This window comes from Pungitius pungitius, chromosome 13 (assembly GCF_949316345.1).
Source record: "Pungitius pungitius chromosome 13, fPunPun2.1, whole genome shotgun sequence".
NCBI classification, from domain to species: Eukaryota; Metazoa; Chordata; class Actinopteri; order Perciformes; family Gasterosteidae; genus Pungitius; species Pungitius pungitius.
Window position 1 is genome coordinate 3,779,970 of NC_084912.1, and position 23,419 is coordinate 3,803,388.

General features: G+C 44.1%; 2 protein-coding genes across 7 annotated transcripts in view; one reads left to right on the plus strand and one right to left on the minus strand.

Annotated features, from left to right (window-relative positions):
• The window catches only part of kcnh1a (potassium voltage-gated channel, subfamily H (eag-related), member 1a), a 23,255-nt gene extending 17,200 nt beyond the window's left edge, over nt 1-6,055 (plus strand). For all 4 annotated transcript variants that reach the window (XM_037465364.2, XM_037465365.2, XM_062566468.1 and 1 more), the window contains 4 exons: nt 471-670; nt 1,794-2,046; nt 2,880-3,076; nt 5,053-6,055. In XM_037465364.2, coding sequence (XP_037321261.2) covers nt 471-670; nt 1,794-2,046; nt 2,880-3,076; nt 5,053-5,919 — 1,517 coding nt within the window. In that variant the 3' untranslated portion in view covers nt 5,920-6,055. The remainder of the gene's footprint in view (nt 1-470; nt 671-1,793; nt 2,047-2,879; nt 3,077-5,052) is intronic.
• hhat (hedgehog acyltransferase) lies at nt 2,732-23,061 on the minus strand. Of its 3 annotated transcripts, none has more exons than XM_037465369.2 (12): nt 22,908-23,061; nt 22,041-22,189; nt 21,876-21,940; nt 21,580-21,693; nt 21,286-21,480; nt 20,264-20,476; nt 19,908-20,085; nt 19,317-19,467; nt 17,260-17,295; nt 14,534-14,735; nt 13,972-14,116; nt 2,732-3,064 (listed from the first exon to the last, which is right to left on the minus strand). In XM_037465369.2, exons 2-12 carry the CDS (start codon nt 22,159-22,161, stop codon nt 3,054-3,056), a joined length of 1,431 nt encoding a protein of 476 aa, XP_037321266.2. In that variant the 5' UTR covers nt 22,162-22,189; nt 22,908-23,061; the 3' UTR covers nt 2,732-3,053. The 3 variants fall into 3 exon arrangements, with proteins under 3 accessions (XP_037321266.2, XP_037321265.2, XP_037321264.2); XM_037465368.2 differs by lacking the exon at nt 2,732-3,064 and adding an exon at nt 10,521-11,259; XM_037465367.2 differs by lacking the exon at nt 2,732-3,064 and adding an exon at nt 11,275-11,450.
• Nucleotides 23,062-23,419: the final 358 nt, after the last annotated feature.

The following is a 23,419-nucleotide window of genomic DNA, read 5'->3' on the forward strand; positions in this document are numbered from 1 at the left end:
CACTCCAGCTGTTGCACCGGTTCAACCGCCCCAAACACACCTCCCAGGTGCACCGCAGCACTTCTTCTTCAGTTCTTCCATCAGAGGACGCGGTGAGAAGGGATGTCCTTATTTAGGGGACACACCTACATGCTTCCGCACACACTCTCGACGCGCTCGTTGTTTCTTCCTATTTTTCGGGAGAGTTGTGAGGACGATAATTGATGGCAGCGATGAGTAGTAATTGTTAATTTCCCACGTGAGCTTTTCTCATAAAACCATAATAAGCCGTGCACATTTGGTCTGATTTATCGCCTGATGTAGTTAATTCCAACGCCCCCCCAGCGTTTTTAAGCTCACAAACCACCATTTATACATTCCCCACAACCCCTACATATTGATCTGTACGTCCCATGAGACCAGGGTATGTCTGAGACGTTTGGCTTTTGATGGAAGCCCAAATGAAGCTCCGCCCCTCTCTCTCCCTCCAGCTCTTCTGTACGCCACCATCTTCGGGAACGTGACCACCATCTTCCAGCAGATGTACGCCAACACCAACCGCTACCACGAGATGATCAACAGCGTCCGGGACTTCCTCAAGCTCTACCAGGTGCCAAAGGGCCTGAGTGAAAGAGTCATGGACTACATCGCCTCCACCTGGTCCATGTCCCGGGGAATAGACACTGAGAAGGTGCGTCCTGAGGCCCCATTGTTGTTTGCTCAGGAACCTGAAGAAACACATCCCAAAAAGAGTCCTTTTTTTTGTGTGTGTCAGGCTATTCTGTGGTCACATTTAGCATCCTATTATGAAAATCCGACATTGGTATGCCAGTTATGGAACGGCTATCACCAGCCAGCCTGTCGAATTCGGATGACTGAAGTGATTTCGGTGCGTGGGAATTAAGCATTTAAAGCTGGGAGCACAGACGAATTGAGCCGCGGCCCGCTCTGATTGATTCCCCGAGCAAGGCGGCATTCACATATACACATATATCGCTGCATCCCATTTAAATCCATCTGTCCAAAATCCAATCATTGAGAAAAGTTGTGTTATTTTACCTAGATTCAGGAACATGACTTCTAATCAGGCATCGATTTTCTTCACCGGCAAATCGGTAGCTAAATCCAACTATCACGTCCTTTTCCTTTTGTTGAGCGTGCACTGTATCAATTATTATATTTATTGGTCGCACTAAAGGGTCTTAAAAAACGGCGTATAATCTCTCTTTGCTTGACATTCATCTTCAAAGAGATTTTTTTCCTGAGGCAGAACCCTGGACGGCGTCCTGTTGATTAGCTGTACTTCAACGACACGCTGCCACTCGGTGACACACAGCAGAGCGGTGGGTGGACACCATTAAAAAAAAGAAAAGACAGAATTCACCCTGAACAGAGTCAGCCGCGAAACAACAGAAACGCCCCCCCCCCCAAAAAAAAACCTGCTGAAAAGAAAAGAAGCTGCGAACATTCCATAATTAATCCCACATTTTTTATATGATACTAAACGGCTTTTGGACCCCGAGGAACGGAGAAGGCGATGTTTGCTTTTGGCCTGTAACCTTTTTGAAATCCGAGCGACGCACCGGATGAATCACCTCGGTGGGCGCAACGCCACCCTTTCGGGCTCGGCGTGCGCCGGAGGCGATGGAAAGGTTCCGCTTGTTTACACGCTTTGTTTGTTTGTTTGTTGTTGCCGCAGCAGCAGCCGAGTGCTCCATAACACGCATACAGCCGCTTGTGTCATATATTTATTTACCTGTGGTTGTCATGGTGAAAAACTCCCATCACGTTTTGTTTTTTTTTCCCTCCCCAAGGTGCTGCAGATTTGCCCGAAGGACATGCGGGCCGATATCTGCGTCCATCTCAACCGGAAGGTGTTCAAAGAGCACCCGGCGTTCCGGCTGGCCAGCGACGGGTGTCTCAGAGCGCTGGCCATGGAGTTCCAGACCATCCACTGCGCCCCCGGGGACCTGATCTACCACGCCGGGGAGAGCGTGGACAGCCTCTGCTTCGTGGTGTCGGGGTCGCTGGAGGTCATTCAGGACGAAGAGGTGGTGGCGATTCTAGGTGAGGAGGCCCCCCCCCCCCCCCCCCTCAGCGTTTCCTTACACTCTGCATGACATCATTTAAAATGCAATTCGCCCCATAGAGGCTTTTATAGACCAAACATGGAAGTGAGGACAGTGTCAAATAAACAAAAAATTAAAAGGTTTTGCATGCTCTGACTGCAGTGAAAACGGATACTTGGGGATCGATATCCGCTGAGTCATGAACTCGGGTTTTGTACAATAATCTATTTTTAACAGGAGTCTGTTAGATTTTGAATGCGGTTCGGATTAAATGGACACACAGGCACTAAAAAATGAGACCAGACTGGATTAAAGTATAATTTAGAGCTCGTCCCACTGGTAATCCACGCATAATACAGACTGACAAGGAGACAACCAGACCAAAGGCTCCTACTTGGGTCTATTGCATCTTGACGGATTTAATGACGGAGGTTTCATTCATCAACGTATAGAAGAACATCTGATGTGATGCTGATGATCTGTTTGGGGTCAATAAAGAAGGCTCCTCCTGCATGACTCTTATTGTCAGTTATTTGTAACTCAATGAAGTTGATGATAATTGGGTACTTTTGATGAATTGAAGAGCCAGCTTAAGATATTAAATGCAGGTTCAACTTGTCTATACATACCCAAAAGTGTGTTTGATGAACATATAAAATCCTTAAAATAAACAGACAAATGCCTTTAGAAGTGCGGTGAGTAAGACATAAAGCTAGTTTATAAACCAACGAGAAACAATTTATCGACTATTTAGAAAGTGCCACAGACTTAGCAGGTGATTTATTTCTCTGTTTTGGACGAATCCCCCCGGTCTGATCGGTTTTCCTGCAGGCAAAGGAGACGTGTTCGGAGATGTTTTCTGGAAAGAAGTGACTCTCGCTCAGGCCTGCGCCAACGTCCGCGCTCTGACCTACTGCGACCTCCACGTCATCAAACGGGACGCCCTGCAGAAGGTGCTGGAGTTCTACACGGCGTTTTCCAACCACTTCTCCAGGAATCTGCTGCTCACTTACAACCTGCGGAAAAGGGTGAGTGACTCATTTGAAACATTTTTCTTCCAATTTGGGCCACGCACAGAATGTTTAATGATATTGTCTCATTTCAGCAACAGTATTATAAGTTGATTCTCTTTACACAAACTCCCAATACTTTTTTTTTATGACCTTGTGATTAGACTGAAGAACTTTTTTTGAAAAGGAGCCACTACACAGATGAAATAGCAGTATGTTATAGAGAGGATTGGATTTTCAGCTCATTTTGATCAGCTACTTTTCCTACTTCTGACCAAACCGTCATTTTTCATTTTTAATAATATTGACCTGAACCATCGGTGGTTTTTATCTTTGTTACAAGACATAATTACCGTGATATTTTTGTACCCCCAGAGGTCACATGATAACATGTGTGGGCGAAGTATCAGTTTCTACAAGCACAGCTTTTAACGCTCCGCAGCGTTTATGCACAACGTGAAGACTGATGAACAAACGTGTCGCTGTTAAGTGTAGCTACAGCCATGTGCTGGGTTAGCGTAGCTTAGCACACGGACTGAAAGCAAAGGGAAACGTTTCTCATGGCTCTTTGTCCAGAAGCAGTAAAATACACCTACCGGCATTTTGAAAGTAATTCCACATCAAAACGAATGGGAAAGCGGAATCAATTTTATGTGACTGTAAGCAGAAACGACAAACACACAACTCCTTCTAGAAAATGTAAATTTAATATATTCAATAACCCGAAATGAACTCCTAGCTCGTGAACAGCAAAAAACAACCGATGCCGCACTTCATAGCAAGAGACGGGTCCATTAAAGCGCCGGAGTATATTAAAGCCCTTCCTTCAGAGACCAACAGCTGCGACGGACCACTCGAGTGCGGCTACCAATCTTCACGTGATTCAAAGCAGGCCGAGCGTGCCCCGTCTCCCCTCCCCCCCTCCCCCCCTCCACCCCCAGCCCACGTGAAATGGAATTGCTTGCGCGTGAAGAGGCAATCTCATCTGCCGCCTCGTACGCTCGCCATTCACAGGGTCCGGCACTTTCTGATTGTACACTTCAGGGAAATCCAGCTAGCCACATAGCTTCTGTTCCGCTTGTCAGGCGGCGTGTGTTTCCGCGCAGAGGGGTTCTTGGATTAGAAATACAGAATGCTGAGAGACGACGGTTTGTCCGTATTCTTTGGTTACAGAAATCGTTTGACGTTATGGGAAGTTCTGCATAAAAGTTCTTCTTGCAGATAAGTTGGGTTCGAGAAGCAGGGCTAGAGTTTGCAAAACCGTAAAATGTCCCTTATCTCAATTCAGATGAGAAAAAACAATCCAAATCTTTCTTTGGTTTGTTTATTCATGTGTTTTTGTAAAAAAAAAAAAGGATATCGGGGCAATGTGAACTGTCAGATAACGCTTAAAACCTTTTAGTGGCTGTGCACAGCAGGCAATCAAGCTGTTAGCTTAGCTTAGCATAAAGGCTGACAACATGGGAATATTTGGTTTTTGTTCTGATTAATAACTAAAACATGACTTCCTGAGCAAAGTGATTTTTCTTGGGTTTTTAAAAACATCCGGCGTCATAAACGTGCTTTTGCTAAGACTGATGGGAAATGTGGTTGTTGAACTGTAACTGAATAAAACAAAGAACCTGTATAGAAGTAGACGCATGGAGCACAAAGTGTCTTCTTTGTACGGTGTATCGGTGCCATCCGAGCGATGCTCTTAATAGAATAACAGTGTGTCTTCGCTGAAGCCAGAGGCATGACGTGACCCTCGCCTCTGTGTCGCGGGACTTGCCTCTTTTAAAAAGGTGACATTTACACAGCGTTTATAAACAGCGCAGCCTTCCTCACACAATGCTGCACAATCCGTAAGACGGATGGACCCGTTCTCAGAGGACTGTCATCAGGCTGTTGTTTTACTTCCCCAATTCCCACGAATGAGAGAGGAGGCTTTGACGCGCTCGTTTGCTCTCCCGATGCCGCCTCGGTCACAAGAACTTTCAAACTCTCTTTCGCAGATCGTCTTCCGAAAAATCAGCGACGTGAAGCGGGAGGAAGAGGAGCGCCAGCGGCGGAAGAACGAGGCCCCCCTGAACCTGCCCCCGGACCACCCGGTGAGAAAACTCTTCCAGCGCTTTCGGCAGCAGAAGGAGGCGCGCCACGCGCCGGAGCTGGACGACCGCGACGTCGAGAGGGGCCCCGCGTACGCCGACGTGCCGGCGGCCGCCATCGCCACCACCAGCATCGTCACGGTGACGGAGAGCCCGGCGACGCCCTCGTCGTCGTCGACGGCGCCGCCCGCCTCCGCCGCCGCCGCCGCCTGCCCTCCCTCGGGCAAGGCCAAGCTGCAGGTGCCGGCCCCGGTTTCGCTGATAGGAGGCCGCGCCAACGAACCGGTCAAGGTGAAAGGCTGGGGCCTCTTCAAGGAGTCCGTGGTCAAGGCCGACAACTGGAACAAGGTGTCCAAGGCCGAGTCCATGGAGACCCTGCCCGAACGGACCAAGGCGCTGGAGCCGCCGCAGGCGTCTCTCAGGAAGACGGACTCGTGCGACAGCGGCATCACCAAGAGCGACCTGCTCCTGGACAAGGCGGGCGAGTTCCGCCTGACGCCGCAGGACCGCAGCCCCGTGCAGCCGCCGGAGAGCCGCCACGGCTTCTACCCGATCCCGGAGCAGACGCTGCAGGCGTCGCTGCAGGAGCTCAAGCTGGAGCTGAAGGACGACCTGAAGAGCCTGGACGTGCGGATGTCCGGCCTGGAGGCGCAGCTCGCCGAGGCGCTGCAGCTCCTCAAGGCCAGGGGGTCGAGCGGCGGCTCCCCGCAGAGACTTTTTGACATTTCTAGACCGGCGTCGCCAGAGCTGGACAAGGAGGACATCTTCTCATGAGGGGGGGAGGGCTTAACTCGTCAGGTTAACCGTGCAGCTGGTATCCAGATTGCCTGGAAGGCCCGAGGCTGCGATCGGGTGCACCTTTTTAGATTAGCGTGGTCTTAAAGACGCACCGGCCTGTATCACGCAGGGGGGGGGGGGGGGGGGTGTACCTGCCCATTGACAAACCGAGGTCGCGACCACTGAGCCGCTGACAGCCCTTCTGTCTGTACATACATTTGGAGCGTCGCACTTCGATGGAAAATCAGCTTGAGCGGTTTTTCGATTTTCATCTCGATTTCAGAGAGCGCGATAGCAGAAGGACGCTGTTGTATCTCTGTTGGGAAGAGAATGGAAACAGCATGACCCACTGGTTTGTGATGAATCGTATGTATGAGATTCTTTGCATGTCACATAAAATAGACGCGTGCCTCGAAAAAATGCAGATTCTGCATATTTGATCGATTTGAGGCCACACAGCAATGTCGTTTGCATTATTTCACCATGACAGTGATGAAATGAGGGGCTTTCCAGATGTTGACACAGTCTCTGAGTAATTCCCTTCAGGCTATTGATGAACTCTTCTTATTATATCAACTGCCAGGATCATCCGCAATTATTCAACTCTGCCCAAGAAATCAGATATTCAAAGGCGTTTCTCAACTGTGGGATCGATGGGCTTGACGAAAAAGGCCGCAGGGAGCAAGTTAGCCATCTTTCTGGATATCTATTATTTTGTTATACACAAATTGAAACACTACAACACACACGTGATACATTTGTATGATACATATTGAATGAGAGCCCATGCATTTTTGGCTCTGGTGATGCATAATTAGGTGTCGCAGATGGTACCGATAATGATGGTACCGCTGACTTTGTTTGAAGAGAGTCAAGAACATATTAATGAATGCCCTTTTGCACAATCTTTCTAAAAATAAAATGTATTTATAATTGAAGTTTTAAAAAATGCAGAGTGGTTTGTGTCAACAGACCTAGATACTCACTGAGACTTGTTTGAGTGATTACTTTGACTTTTTTGGCCACCGAGGTACATTTTTATACTACGCCAGTTGGAATGCATGGTTTAATGTGTTTTTAGTCTGTAATAATACAGCTGATCCCGTTAAAATGAATGACTTAAAAATAAGAAAATACATTTGTTTCTTTTTTTTTATCTGAATTTTTTTGTTTTGTTTTTACATTTCAACATCATATTTATTACCAAAAAAAGGAAAACTTCATTTAAAGAGCAACAAGCTTACACAATAACAAAATGGTTGTTTCAAAGAAATATTTTATAAGATGTTTGATTCCGATCTTTGTAACTAAATTGATAATATATTGGAAACACAACAGAGAAAAGGCCTCGGTACCTCGGCATAGAATGATACAAATGAGGAAATGTGCTTTAGAACCCTAAAAAGTTCACAGAAGAAGATTCAGAAACCATCAAATGGAGCAAAGAGTTCTGTCATCAAGCAATAATTATGCATTAATAGCTGTTACAGTAGAAATTAAAATCCGTTGAGGCTCTTAAAATACAGTAATAACTTTTTAGGTGATGTTATAAAACCCGAAAAAAAAAATCATCAAGCCTACAGTCTTTTACGTGGCACGAAAATAACCATGATTCTATATAATGTATTATTGATAGGGTTAATTTGTGCTGCCTGCATGCCTTTCCTCTTATCAAGAGGAGTCTGAGACACAGACGGCCGAGGGAAAATAGAGGCGTTCTGCGGCTCCATTTTCATCAAAAATTCAGCTTACTTAAAAATAAATGGGCAAGTCATCACAGAAGTGAGAAATCATTTTGTTTGCCGCCGGTGGCTGTGGGTCTTTTATGGGTCGTTTTTTTTATTTATTTTTTACAAAGATAGTGACTCTGAGGGGGGGGGGGAAGGAGAAGCACTAAAATCATCCATGACCTCTCCATCACGGAGACTTCATAAACCGGCTGTTCACACGTGGAAAAAGTAGTTCTGAAATCAGACTGAGGCGGAAAAACGAACAGACGGTGTTGAGCCTTGATGAAAGCTTTCACATCTTTATATCCACAGACACCATTAGTAAAAGGTCACCTGGTTACAACTGATTAAATGCTGACTCTACTACGACATCGCAGCACTGTGGCGAAAACCTGCTCTAATCTCTACTTACTCTAGAAGTGGAGACTTTTTACATTTTAATATCACACCACCTACAAGACTTAAAAAGACTTCTGAATTTTAGGATTCCGGCTACTTTCATCGTGACCATTGAGTGGGTTTGAGGCTCCGATCCGACACCGGTGATACGTTCAAAGGTTTTGTATTAATCAGCAAACGTAAACACTGGAAGCTTATTTACCAGCAAAGTGGTATTCATCTCATTTGTTTAGTGTTTGTTCGGAGCTTTGGGATCCGTATCCCACCTCTTCCTGGCGTTATGCTAAGCTAAGCTAATTGAGATCCGGGAAGAAAGGCAACGCTTATGTGACTGAACAATTCTATACCTGCATGTAAAAGATTTTTTCAACGGATGACAGCAGAATTGTTTTCCTTTTGAAGTTACTTATGGTGGAATGTTGTCACTTTAGCCAACATTCACCCATCTCCCTTCACCAATGACACAGATGAATGACACAATTAGTAACAATATTTTTTAAACTTTCACTTTGAATGAAACCATGAATCTAAAGCTTTTTTTAAATTATTTTTTTTGCTACTATACTGTTTTGCTCATTTTGTTAAAACGATCAATGTGCAATTCTATTTTAGTTTTGTTTTAGTATCTGACTTTACTATATAAATCGGTAAAAAGATGGATTTGGTGCCACTGCTTGAATGCAGCCCAACGACAAAAATGCACGGCATGTGGAGGGTGCTCTCACCTACGCCGGCTTTTTTCTTTTACCAACACCCTAAATATACGTTACTAAAACGGGACGTGCTGCAGGTGCACTCTAAAACTCAGAGACGAGATCCTTGAGAGCAATATGAAGTTCTGTGCTGTAAAATTCATAAACACAAGATCCCAACACGTGGGATAGAAATATCCGAGAAGAAACAGACGAATGTTAGAAGAATCCTTCCGTAGTATTGCACAACCCCTTCATTACATTTACCTTAATATTACTGGCGATTACCCTGCGATTGCTACCGAGAAGCATGCTGCACTGTGCCTTCGTAATATCGCCCCGTAATCCTTTTAACGGGCTGCAGTGAGGAAAACCCCAAATTGCTCCTCTGAAACGATTTGAACACAGCATTATTTTTTTTATTTTTTTTTGTCGTCGGCTCTTGAATGCTCCGTCTCTCTCTCTCTCTTTATACGTATATATATGCACACATTATATTGCAATGTTTTAGATTCTCAAAGAGACCAGCTTGGGTTTCGGTGTATTTACGTAATATGCACACGCCTCTTTGTTCACACGCGTTACACAAATGATGAGAAATGTAACTTATTTCAAGCACAATGGGAACTCTTTGTTATGAACTGTGACATACTGTACTATTCATAATAAATATTTTATACATACTGTTCTGTCTGTTCCCTTTGGGGGTGGGGGTGGGGGGGGGGGGGTGTGCCTTCAGGTTAATGGACTTTACTGAGCAGGCTTATTCTCTCCTGCTGATCTCCTCACGTCAGATGAAGCGCAGTCTCATCTGAGCGGATTCCTCGCTGACCCCCCCGTTGATCCTGCTTAGGGTGCCCCAGGTGCGATAATCCCGAGGAAGAGAAATTAACTAATGGAGACACTCGCCACAAAAAACAACCGACACCCGACTGACAGGCACACGTCGGGGTGACACACCTGTTCGTATCACACCGTTCACTTTGAAACCCTTTTGGCAACAGTCAGTTCCTGTGAAGCTGCAATAAACCACCAGGCGACGACAACAACAGTAACGTTTCATGTTGACGGAGCCTCCGACTTCACTCGTTCCTGAGCTAATCTCCCTGGAAGCCCTGCAGCCGATTGCTCTCCTCACTGAGAGCAGTAAGAGGATCACGCGGGTTTTTGGCCACACAACACTTTCTAAGCTTGAAAGACAAAGAACAAGCGTGCAAGCTTTGTCTTGTGGAAATTAAACTTGTGAAATGTAAATGACGAAGATTTAAAAAGGTGTGTGACTCATCGCTAAGAGCTGTTTCCTATGTCTCTTTGGAGTGGGAATAAACAAACGACGTGGAACCGCCTCAACCTGATGACCTGACATGGAATTCATTTTCCAAAATATTTAACAAGTAATATCCTGCAGCACTAAGCCTTAACTAAAGCTAGTTGTCATGTGAAAAGCTCGTGAGTCGCTGAGCATGAGTCGAGTTATCGTGCTTCACTTCCTCTTTGGCATCGGTTAAAGGAAACGATGGGAATTCTTATTTTTATTGGCAATGAATCCGATGAGTAGAACAATCTCACTAAGCATGGCCTCGTATAATTTAGCCTTCTGTTTTCTTTATCAATGATCAACCTTTTCAAATAATTCAAAGATGTTGACTGTCAGAATAAAAAATTTATAATTCTTCTTGAAAAGTTCTGGAAGAGTTTTAAGTGTCTCAATATAACCAAAAAACAATTTAGACCTGTATGTGTAGAGCTGAGAAACTGAATGACTCATTACAGCAGGGACAATGAAGTTATCCATTATAACATGGATGCATATTTATAACCAGGAAACAGGAAATTAAACCAAATATGTCCAGTTGACATTTTGGAGAAATGAGGCATTATATTTGAACAAAATAGCACAAAACAACTCATGTATTTTTTTTTTTTTTACATTCTAGTTGATAAATGTCATCAATAATTATTATTAATGTGCTGAAGGAAAAGTGAGTGTGTTTCTTCTACTTCGCCCAAGGTGCATCCGTTAAGTAAAGACACCGATCCGGTTCCTTCTGTCTGCCTCTGAAAACACAAACTCTTCTGTGGCGAGCTGAAGAAAATGTGAAATTAGCATTTCTCCGGCTTACCGCACCACTGAGCAATACTGTAATGGGAGCCATATACAACAGAGGCCGTATTGTTTTGACTATTTCTTCGAATAACATTAACGTGATTCTGTGAATGATCAGGTGACTGGGTTTCGTTGTGTGTTACAGTTTGTGGAGCTCTCTCCTTCCAAAAGGAATCGCCACTGATCCTCCCGAGTAGCAGCTCACGGGCCCCCCTTTTCCCCAGGTGGCGGGAAAAGGGGGGCCCGCTCAGCATGCACCTCGGGCCGAGGTTTTGGGCGGCTTCTGTGGAAGGTTGTTTCTGGGCGGCTGGCGGCGGGCCGGAAAGTCAAGGGTGAGCGGTCCACTCCAGTCCGACCTGAGCGAAGCAGTAGAGGAAGGCCAGCACGGGCGGAGCGACGGTGCACCAGCCTGAAAGGAGCAAAGACAGCCCATGTGTTGGTCTGCCACTGGACATTTAACACTGCTGATGCTGATGCTCCTGATGCACTCTCTTCTTCTATAAATAGCCGTGTCTTAGAGGGCCGAGCGGGCAGGTAAGGACAGCCGTCTGCACCTCCTCCCGCACTGGCTTGCCTCCAGAGCATCTCGGTAACCTGCACCTGCACCAACAATGCTTTTTCAATGGTCTATTCTTCCCCATTCATGTCAAAATCAAATTCAAACACACGCACACGCGGGCTGTTTTATGCACAGCTGTACTGTCCGTTCCCTGCCTGAACACGAGAAAAGCAACAAGATTTTTTTTTTACTGATGAATATTTATGCCGCGGTGACGTGTCGTTTGCGGAAAAATGAGCATAGTTTTCCGTGAATGCCGGCTGATTATTAATCTTGGTTTAACCACACAACGAATGCTCATGAGCTACTGCAAACATGATGCATGATCCCCAAATCCATCGTGCAAAGCCTTTTAGCTCGGGGGGGGGGGGCCCTGCGCGCACCACAAGCAAGCTCCGCAGTTCATGACGTCCCAGCGCTTTGTCTTCCGCTGTTATGTAAATTTTCATTAAAGCCCTCAGTGTGAAATATATTCCCCCGACCTGGCAGTCTGACCTTTGCTGCTACCAACTAAGTGAAAAGCACAGCACAGAGGCAAGGGAGCGATACGCCGCACGTCGAGATGCCAGTTACTTTCCTGGCAGAGAGAGAGAGTGAGAAAAACCCTTCTTCTAGTTGCATGTTATCATGACTGTAATCAACCAGTGGTATAATTATACCACAGTTTATTTTGCAGCTTGATTAACAAAGAGTACTTTGTGTTTAATTGAGCTGGATCTTGAAAGGACGACAGAAAATCAAATAATAGCTCAGTGAAAATGAAATATTCAGTACACTATTGTGAGGAGTTGTTGGTGGACTTCTTCCTTTTTCGAGGTCTCCGGCTACGTCACATTTTGACCGTTTTCGACTCATGTGTGATTCGGCCAATTAAAAAAGTGTGTAGTTTTCTGAGCCGTCTCTGGGGAAAGCTATGTCTTTCTGCCTCTTTTTGGTCCACAATGAAATATTGACATATTGGACTGCCTTGAAATTTGGACATTTAAGTTCAGGATGCAACCGAGACCGCTGTGCTGACCCCAGACTTTTCAAGGACCGTCCAAGGACAGCCTCGCAGGGCCGATAGCGTTGCTGCTTTGTTTAGAGGTGATGCTAGAACTGAATCCATGGCCTACGCATTAAAAGTGTTGTCATTTGACCTATATTACACTTACAATTAGATTCAAAAGTCTACTCTCATTCGAAATAGCATAACACACTGTGTCTACTGGTTTCGCCTGCAAAGAAAACCTCAAATTGGGGCTAAACCTCAGATAACGTGTGTGTGCGCCACAACCGTGTAAACAGGAATTCGTTTGTGTTTCAAAGAGTGAGATTACACCAGTAAAAAGCCCGGGCAGGCTGATTTAAAAGCATTGATTTCACGTTAATGAAGCAAACCGCAGCTCCCCTACGATGGTTTTTAGTGCACACACATGCGCACACACAGGGAACCGGATCCATTTCATCTCAATTTAAAAGTACAAAACCACAACACTGGCAAAAAAGCTTTTGTTCGACGGTCTTTTTAAACATCTTAAATCAAGCATCGGTCAGCGCCACGTTACACACATTTATTTTCACTATTATATGTATGATGGAATTTTTATAAAGGCGAGCTGCGTTTCTCTGTTTAGCTTCTAGGCCTGACTGAATAATTCACAAGAGAAATGGTATTTTAAAACTCCCTCCTCTTAGTTTTAGGTCCTCTCAACTTTGTTATGCAATAAACGGAATAATCTTGACCACAATTTACTGTGAGCTTGCCCAGCTCGAACCCATTATTTTCCTGTCACAATAAAGCAAAACTCCACTTGTGACTCGAATGATGGATGCTAACGTTGTTCTGGGTCTCCTGGATGTGGAAGTAGGCAACGCTAACACCAACTGTCTAAAATGATACCTCTGATGTGAAAAGCTTGGTTCCCAGTAGTCAAAAAAGTTGTCTATATATATATATATTTATATTATATGAGGTTTCAGCTGGAGGCCCTGACTCTGCACCCACCCCTTATCATGAGCAGACAGGCTTTCAGGAGGCGCTGCCATCTTGCTTTAGGTACCAAATGAGCCAAACAAAAGGGAGCGAAAACAGGCTCAAAGCCACAAAGCAGATGTCTCTGTGTTGGGGAGAGATTGCCCATCCAGATGCATCACATGGCCCAGTGTGACCTCGTTTTACAACACTCTTTCATAGTCTAGTCTTTACCTTCTCTCACCATTTGTTTTACTTTATTTTTTCTTTCAATTTTTATTTTTGATTTCATTTTAATTCTAGTTTCTATTGTTTCTATGATCAACATTTTGTTTGTCTTTTCTACCCTTTGTAAACATTGTGATGTTCAAGTGCTTTTTAAATAGATTCTAATATTTGATCATCATCATAGCATTATTATTATAACCATAACCTCAACATCCCTTGAAAAAAAGCCAAGAATACAGAACTTTTTTATTATCTAATCCTGATTTGACCTGCATGAGTTGATCGAGTCGTATTATATTTAAAAAACGGAAACAAATTCCCAAATGCCAGTAGAAACCGTCCTGCAGAGTAAAAAAAGCGCGTCGTGGAGAACAATTTACCTCGAACGAAGACACGCTTCCAGAAGACTTTGCCAACGTGTGTTCCCCCAAGGAAGACCAGATTGGAGAGGATGAGCATGGCGGTGGAGAAGGCACAGAGAAGGCCAACGCAGCGCCTCTCCGTCGCAGCCGAGACATTCTGCTCCTGGGAAATCAGTAAATAAATAACTCTGAGAGACAAAGAGCAGCAAAGCACCTGGAACTAATGAACTGCGGCCACGAACCAGAAGGATGACACAGTCAGCCATCACACTTTATTACTATTTTGAGAACATGGGCCTTGTGTTCCGAAGGCTCCACAGAATGAGTATAATATAATGTACTTTCACTCACATTAGTGTTGGTCCTTAACTGTACATGCCAATGAGATGTCTGTATTTACTGAAGCCGCCCCAAGCATCATCTCTTGTTAAATCGGATTACATGAGCCCTTCATTTCTAGCTAAAAGAACGATTTCATCATCTTCACACAACTGAAAATCCACTTGGTGGAATAACCAGAGGATTACGTCGATGTCAAATATCTCTTTTAACACCAACAACGTTTGGATATCAAACCTACAACAATGGAGCGAACGGCCGACGAGGCGAATAGAGACTTGAGTCCGTTTTCCACCAGAACTCCAGCCCAGTTCATCAGGGCCCAGTACTGCAAGTAGTCGTGGCCGCCGTGCCAGAGGCAGACGAAGCCGAACGCCAGGCCAGTGGACAACATCTTGTAGAGGCGACCATGCCGGGAACCCCCCAACGGCACGTAGATGTATCTGGAAGGCAAAACAAAACGCTGCGGACACCACCAGTAAAGCATTTTAAACAGCTTATAACCAACTAAACCCACCGAATCACATGTATGTATTTATCATGTGGATGCTGTAATTGGGTGAATCATTCCGCATTGACTTGCTTTGTCAAGTTAACTTTTTTTTTCTCAACTCTTCAGTGAGCTCTTGTTTTGTTTTGGTAAAGCTCTGATTCCCACTTTTTTAAACTTTAAAAAATCCATCCAGCACATGCATTTAATTCCACTGTGGATTGAGGAAGAGATCACAATTCATGCGTCATAAAAAAAAAAAAATAGCAGCTGCATATTGACGCGATACCCTATAGGAGCTGAATAATACATCCCAGGAATCAGTTTAGATGGCGGTGCATGGCGTGCAGGGGAGCGCTCTCAGATATCACGTGAGCCGCGTGGTCTCCGGGGAGAGTCTCAACATGCTACATCGCTCCAACACACTTCGAAGCAAACAAACACGCCCTGTCTGCCGTTGCAGAGCTGGGAGCTAATTATCTCGGCCACCCTGCGGATAATCAATGTTCCTGAAAGATGAGCCAGCATTTTCTGAGCCTTAAATAGAGTGCCTGGCTACGCCGTATTGGGAGATGGGGGAGGGAGAGTGGGCAGGGGGGGGGCAGAAGCAGGTGGAGAGGAACCAGAGCGAGAGCAAACCGAATACCTGAACACTCCGGGCACCTATCAGTCGCTTTCCATTGATCAGATGTAGAAGGAGGCTAAACAGAGTTTAATCAAAATATCATCACTGCAAGACACCAATGACTGCAACACGCTGGCAATCAGCGTGTCGTGCAACAACCAAATACTTGCAGCAGATGGTGCAGACAACATGCGAAGCAGATTTTAAAGACAAGGCATTAGAGTGCAAGGCAACACAAACACCGCGCACACGCATTCATACACAATGCTATTAATAAACATTTCTAACGGGTTATTCCCCCACGGTGTTGTGAGTAAATCCTCCCCCCTCGTATGTAATAACTCCATCAAACAACCAGTGGGAGCTCTGTTGTCGGTTGGTAACTATGAAACACACAACGCGAGACACATGCAGGCCGGGGCGGCGTAATGTAATGCTTAAGAATGAGCCACTTAGCTGCTCAGGGAGACGGGGTGTCATGCAGAGCACACCATTTAACACCTACGCACTCATCTAGCGCTCTTCAGACCGTTTCAACAGAATTTCAGAACTGCATTAAAACCTCTTTAAAGGCACTTTGGCGAGAAGGAACGTCGGGGCTTTGTGTCGTGGGTATCGCTTCGCCGCCGCACTGGGATAATTGCGAGCGATGCCGCTAAGCAGGGGAAAGCTATGTTCGGTGGACAGGGATTAAAATGGCAACTTGTATATGGAAACGTTGAAGTACAATCCCGTTGTTTTCGACCATTGTCCCCACATGACCCTGTCCAGCGCAATGTCCTGGGATTTACTTCAACCGCGTCAGGATTTTGTGAAAGAGACGTTGCTGTTTTTTGACATCTAGTCCCACTAAATTGGAGACAAGGCGGTCGTCTCCACGGTGACCAATTCCAACATTAGCCGACACATCGAAACAATTTAGGTTGATTAATAGCACTTCGGGTAAGAGGAAAAATAGATATTTTTGGATTTGGGTGTAAAGTGTACCTTCCCAATCTGCTACCGTTATCAAATGAATGGGAGCTTGTGTGTGCATCTCCAAACCAGGCACACGCCATCAAAAACTAATTAGCAAACAAGAACCAGGACAAGGGAGCACCTTTCACTCAATGTCGGTGTGTTTTCTGACAGCAGCGTCGCCTTAATGTAGCAGCCCGCGTCTACCGAGCGGACCGTGACCCCCCCCCCCCGAGTGGGCGGCATTCAGCCAAGTGTGCGTCATTAAAAAGCACACAAACTAATAACGTGCGTCGTCCAAAGTGCGAGCGAGCCACCACGTAATGCGCCGTTGCATATGCACATAATAACGCAACAGAAGAACTATTCACCGACGACATCCCACCTCATAATCATGAGAAAGCCTACATGCAAATGCGGCATCCTCGTCCATTGTGATGAAACGTGTGGGGCGGCAGCTGGGGAACGGCACCTTTTTTTTTTTTAAGGTTATTCAACTGACAAGTTCATTGGCCTGCAGGAAATGAGCTTTTTACACTAAGTGTGTGTGCAGAGGCTAACATGTGAAAGGTTGAATAAACACGCCACGCTGTTCGAAATACAAGACAGTGAAGACTATAAATAGATATGAATCCATATATATATATATATATATATATATATATATATATATATATATGTGTGTGAGATAGACAGAGATCAAATGGATTTGATAGATGGGCAGACAGATGGAGAAATAGATGGATAGATCTAATAGATTTTATCTAATAGGTAGATAATGGATAGTCGGACCGATGGATATTCTAGTTATTATTTGATTTAGATGACATCTCACATTTTCAGTAAGCATTAACATCTGAATTAGTCCGTCCTCTGCTCATGAAGTGCCTCTTACCTGATGAGCCATCGATACAGGCCCTCGTCAAAGTGCCTGAGAGAGAACAAAAAAAAAAAAAGAGAGAAAGAAATGAATATTGAGTCACAAATTTACATAATAACATAGCACGGTGTGAGAACGCCCCCGAGCAGTGGGCTTCATATGCAGTATGTGTGATGGATGCGTGTTTGTGTGTGCGGCTCTTCGTCCTTAAGAAGATTAGAAAAAGGCTTTTTTTTTTTTTTCTTGCTGTTTTTTTGTAGTGCTGCCTATAAACTGACGCCGTTACGTGAGTGATGTCAGCGGACAGCTTTATGCATTCCGTCAATGTTGTCGACATGGGCCAGCTCAGCCGGATTGGAGTGCGTCGGCGTCAGCACATCGGCCCATTCGGTCTGCGGACCCGCGCGCTGGGTTTTTACTGCAAAACCCAAACGCACAGCCTTCCATCTCATCTGTATGTGCTCGGAATTAAGAGCATTCGCTCTTTTTTAATTACGTTCGGGAACAGAGTGATTTAAGCCATGAGGAGGGGGTATTCAACCTGTATTGTATTTCAGAATGTTTGCATTCATTAGACTGTTTGTTGGGTCTTCTACTGTGAGGAACTTTTTTAAATAAGATTACATTATTTATATATTAATAAAAGGATTTTGAAGTGACTTTAACTTTATCATTGTTTTGGATATTGTCTCATTATAGAGAGAGATGTTTCTGTTATATTCCCTCCTCTTATTTATAATTGTGGTGGACTCAATATTAGAAACACTGGTTAGTTTAATGCAATGCAGCTCAACAGCACCACAAACCGCAACTTATCAGACAAAAAACAAGAACAATACAACCTTGATACGAGTGGAAATGTTGTTGCCTTTATCCTTCTAACTTTGAAGTCTTTCTGATTATTGTGGCATGTTCCCATCCAACAAGCACTGCAATGCCTGTGTTCATTTATCTTGAGCAATTGTGACCCCTTCAGCATAAACCCGGCATAGTCTTTCCCTTCGCTCGGCCGCTGCGGTGTCAAATGAGTTCATCGAACGCAACAATGGTCAGGACGTTTACTTCGATAGATGAACTGATAAGCGACGGAGGCACAGAGGAGAACAACAAAAAGGGGGAGAGCGTCTAAAGGAAATAAACCCGTAATGTACACGAACGTGAGCGAGTGGCAGCTGGCTGTGCAACAATGTGCTGCAGGAAGTGTGCTGATCCCTGCAGCGCGTCGGGATGATTCACTACCCCTGTAACCTGCTTGGATACGTCCGTGGGCTTTCTTTACACATCCTAGGAATAGTCTGCCTTCTTGCAACTCATCGGGCTTGTCCTCTTCTCCAGCCTCAGGTGGATGTGCAGAACTCTTGGTCCACCTTGTGCGCACAGCCTAATTGCATCTATTTCTGCACCGCCCCTCATCCTGCTCATCGTCTCCTTGGACAGTTTATTTAATTAGGGGCCATTTGGTTTCCACATCAGGCTTATGAATTGGTGTCCGTTGATGTAATGGACATTTTGTGAGAGAGAGAGACTGTGATTGAAATTTATGTTAATTATTAAGTAGTTTGAGTAGGTATTTAATAGATGGTTCTGTTTGCCTGCTGTATTTTAGCAGCAGGATCTGAAATAATCTTGAAGTGAAGTATAATGATTATTATTCTCTCTAGTGCCTAACTCTCATTTAAATATTGGTGATGACTCCACGCTATACCGTTACTGACTAACCATGAATGGTGTTATATACTTAAGGGTCGGTATTTGATAGATCACGTGACCCCAGATGTTTGTTTCAGATTTACTTTGTTCCTCACTGGAAACGAAGGATGCTGACAGCGAAGAAACCACTCCAGCCTGAAATAATGATACAATGTCTGTGGAGCAGGGGTGACCTGTCACTCTGATTGGCCGACAGAAGATGAGACAATCCGCTGTACCTGGACATTATATTAACCCTTTGTTCAACAATAACAGAAGCTGTCTTTTCCCATCTTTTCATTGACGTGTTAAGAAACGCTATTAAGCCAGTACCAAACTTTATTTATCGGGGGTTTTAGCTGTCATTTGCTGCATTAGCTCACCTCCACATGCCGGTGAAACTGTACATGATGCTGACACAACGGGGAAGCTTCGGGGGAACGAGCTTGTCCAAAGTAGCCAGCGTGGACGGAAGGCCGAACAGCACCAGGTACTTCAGAAAGAAGAACTGCACCAGCGCCAGGGCCAGACCTCCTGCAACACCAGCAGGAGGAGGTCAAAGAAACAGTCCGCATTTTAATCATTGACATCTTTACATTCCAAAAACAACAACGAGGCGAGTAAATGACGGATGATTAATTTGTGAGCAAAGAACTTCAAAATCTCAGAGAACTTTACTTTCTCAGTGTCCTGTAAAGACTCATAGGGGTTATATAGTACACAAACAAGGTGATTTATGCCTTCAATTTGTGAATAAATACTATAAAGCAAATCTGTCACTATGAAAATATAAATAAAATCCCACCTCCGATCATAAGGTTTGGTTATAAATTAGTTTTAAATCCAACTAAATCCTTTGGAAGGTAACTCCATTTAAATTCTTCATCTTGAAACGGTGTGCGTCTAAAAAATTAAAAAATCTACAATACACTGTATAGAACAGCCTAAAAATACATTGGAGTTCAAAGACTTACCCAAGGCCCAGGGGGGGAGGATTTCTAAGTAGGTCTCATTAGACTGGATGCAGTGCATGTACATTACATGGATCAGGTATTCTGCGGTGCACCACCACAAAATAATCCGTCCTAATCTGAGCACTAAGTAACTAAAAACAGATTTGTCTCCATCACACTCCTCGGAAGACCTCTGCATCTGCAAGTGGGAAAAAGTGAGGTTTTTTGTATTTTCACAACGACAAGCACAAAGAAATCTGAAGAAATTTGAGTTAATACCCCTCTTATCAAAGGCCCACCGCCAAGGTCTGCTTTTCAAAAGGTCACCTGAGATCACCTGCACTTAGGAACAGCAATCAGGGAATCGTTGGCCTTACCTGCTCGACGTAATCTCTGTACGTAACAATGGGTCCGTTGAAGAAGAAAGGGTGGTAGAAGGTGTATGACAACAACCAGCAGAGCTCCACGGCTCCACGCCGCTCTCCGGAGCTCCAGCAACGCTCCAGGCTGAAGCTGATGAAGCGTAGACCACAGACGGCCACGCTGAAGAGCAGCAGGTAGTACTCCTCCTCCGTCTGATACCAGCCCCTCTGAGTAATGCAGAGAGAAGGCCAATTACGTTTTAACACATTCACTGGGAAAACTTTTTTATTAGTGTTTACAATCAAACATTAAGTGTAGCTTTTCTTTTTTTCAATCACTCTTTTTTATATTTTTAATTATGACACATTTAAATGAGAGCATCAACAGCATATTTGAACAATCGGTTTCTATTGTATTTCACTTACTGAAGTCACATTTCCAACAATTGTAACTGGAGCTTACTTACACACTTCTTTATTTTGCTTTGAAGAAAATACAGTTTATTCAAACATCTCACTCTCTGTTTTGGTAATTCTCTCATTTTCACTGCATTAAATGTTTTACTTTTAGAATGTGAGTACGCTCTATTGTGGGGATGTACTGCTTCACCCTGTTAGCTGTTTTGCAATTCGTGTAGGGAGGATTTTCACATTGTGTGATACTCAGGAGATACTGGAAATAACATGCTTGGTATGTAAAAGCCTCAATAAAATTGACCCAACTTCTATCTTGTGGTGACGACATAAAATAATGCAGCAGAGTGGCCAAAAGGGTCGTTGCTCTCTTTGGTATTGTGTGGCCCCTTGTGTTCTTTACAAATATAGCTTTTAGTGATAATCAAATACTAAGTCAAATAATTAATGCAATATGGTAAAAAAATGTTAAATTCATACATACCCCCTGAATCTATTACATTTTGCCTGCTGTTAATGTCTTTTACTTCTCATAAAACATTTTTTTGTTCTAGGCTTTTAATGCAAGGCACCAGCACCCCAAGAAAAACAGGAACCAGTATAAACCGGGTGATCCGACCCACCTGGATCTCTTGAAGTGGTCGGATGTGAAGTGTGGAGAGCAGCAGCAGGTTGGTGGCCCATGACAGCGCTGGCTTTCGCAGTAGGGCCACTGAGAAGGACAAGCCCAGGTGTACCAGCAGCACGCTCACACCTTTGACCCCCAGCACACTGCTGGCAGCCAGGAGGCCGTACGTCGTCAGTGCTGGCACCCTCAACTGTGAAGGGGACAAAAAAAAACACAGCGTGGATTAAAACTCCTCCCACCCGATAGTAATGTTCCACTTAACAGTACTGTAGCAGGCGGATCTTCCTACCTTTGGGTAAAAGATACTGGTCAATTTTGAAATCACACCATGACCAAGAAGAGTCCACAGCAAAGACTTCTTGGCCCATTCTGTCCAGAAAGTCCACTCAAAGTCTGATGGATCCTGAAAAGAAATAACTAACTTCACCATGAGCCCTTAATCACACCTGAAGCCTGTTGAAAGGGCTGTTTGAATGGTCAAAATGGGATAAAGAGAAAACAGTTGGAAACTGTAAAGCTTGTTAAAGATAATAATAAAGCTTAAATTTCGACCAGATTTGTAAGTAGTATCAACATTAAACTTACCCTTTTAAAACCCTTTATGAGGCCTTTTTCCAACTGGAATTCTCTCTCTAATCCTGCTTCATGCTCTGAGGGAAGAAACGGGAAACAACAGCCTTTATTTTTTCTTGGCCCTCTCTTCTCGATAGACTGAACCACTGAACTGGATATCAAACGTATCTGCTTTACCTTTGGAGAATATGTGCAGTTGGTAGAAAGAGTACAGGTGTGAGCCAAAGGACAGCACCCAATATGCAAACATCTCTGTCCATGGCAGGGTGGCCAACTGGCCCTTTGATTTGGATGTCATCAGGCAAAATCCCTGTGCTATAGGACACCTGAAAAGGAGTCAATAACAAAAGCAGCTCTGTTAGAGGCAATTTGTTACTGAACTTATTTTTAGATTAAATCAGATGTACCCATGGAAATGACACTGACAATACTTGAACAAACGTTTTTTTGTCTGCTTTTATACAATTTAATTATAGGGAAATAATCACAAGAACATCTTTAATAATTTAAACTAGTTATGATTGTATCGCATTTTCCAGTTGTTGTTGTTGTTAGCACCATCACATCTGGAAATTGGTTTCTATAATTCATTGTACTCTTTAAGAATAAAAGGAGAACGTCAACGGATGTCTGTCTACGTTAATCGTACCGACTGGAATGACGTCACAGCGACGTCACAGCGAGGTCGTCTAAGCGTTGGCAAGGAGCGGCCACTGTCGTTGCTAGGCAACACTGAGCCCGGAGTTCCGGAAGTTACGACGGGCGCATTAAAGTAACTGTTGATGGATAGCTACCGTATGCTGTGACCAAACCAGCTACGTTTGCTATTATCGTGAAGCTTCTTGCATTGTTTTACCATTTGACATTAGGACAAAAACACTATCGCCAAAACGGCGTGTTCGAGTTGAGTCGATTATTTGTTTATTTTCATTCACAAATTGTTGGTTAATCTGAAAACTTTCGCAGCCATCCTACTCGAATGGCAGTTAGCTAACGTTTGCTAAGCTAACGTTAACTAATCGTTCGAAAGAGTCGCAGTTTTACCGAATAATGCAGTTCGGGTGTCCATGGCGATGCGGTAAATTGTAGACTGCACTGAACCACAGCGCTTGGAATTCTTACTAACGTTCATGTCGTTAGTAAACGTCCAACATTAAAAGGTATTGAGTTCTTCTTCTTCTTCTTCTTCTTCTTCTCATTGGTGAGAACTGGCTGACAACTGTCTGGAGCGTGACTGCCCCCAGCGGTTCGGGAGCGTCTCAACATGTCAGGCAGGGACGACCATAGGTATATAACGTTATATATTAATCTGGTGTAAATTTACATGTATGGCTGCTACTTGATGGAGTGCTTCCATATGGTTGCTATAACCAATCACAATAGTGTAGTAAAAAATATTTATTTATGCATAATTTCTTTAAAAGAAATATATATATATATGTATTTATATATGGATATATATAACGTGTAATATAACGTCATACCCAGATATAATAAAAGAGCTGGCTAATAGCTAGACACTTACAACCTGTAAATGTTCATACCTCATTAAACAT

Bases quoted from the DNA above. Each gene is read 5' to 3' on its own strand.
- hhat (XM_037465367.2), bottom strand. From the start codon at position 22,161: ATGACATCCAAATCAAAGGGCCAGTTGGCCACCCTGCCATGGACAGAG. The intron at 19,468-19,907 runs GTAAGTCTTTGA...CTGGTGTTGCAG, and splicing joins CCTCCCCCCCTGGGCCTTGG to GAGGTCTGGCCCTGGCGCTG. The intron at 14,117-14,533 runs GTAGGTTTGATA...CTGATTTCCCAG, and splicing joins CGGCCGTTCGCTCCATTGTT to GAGCAGAATGTCTCGGCTGC.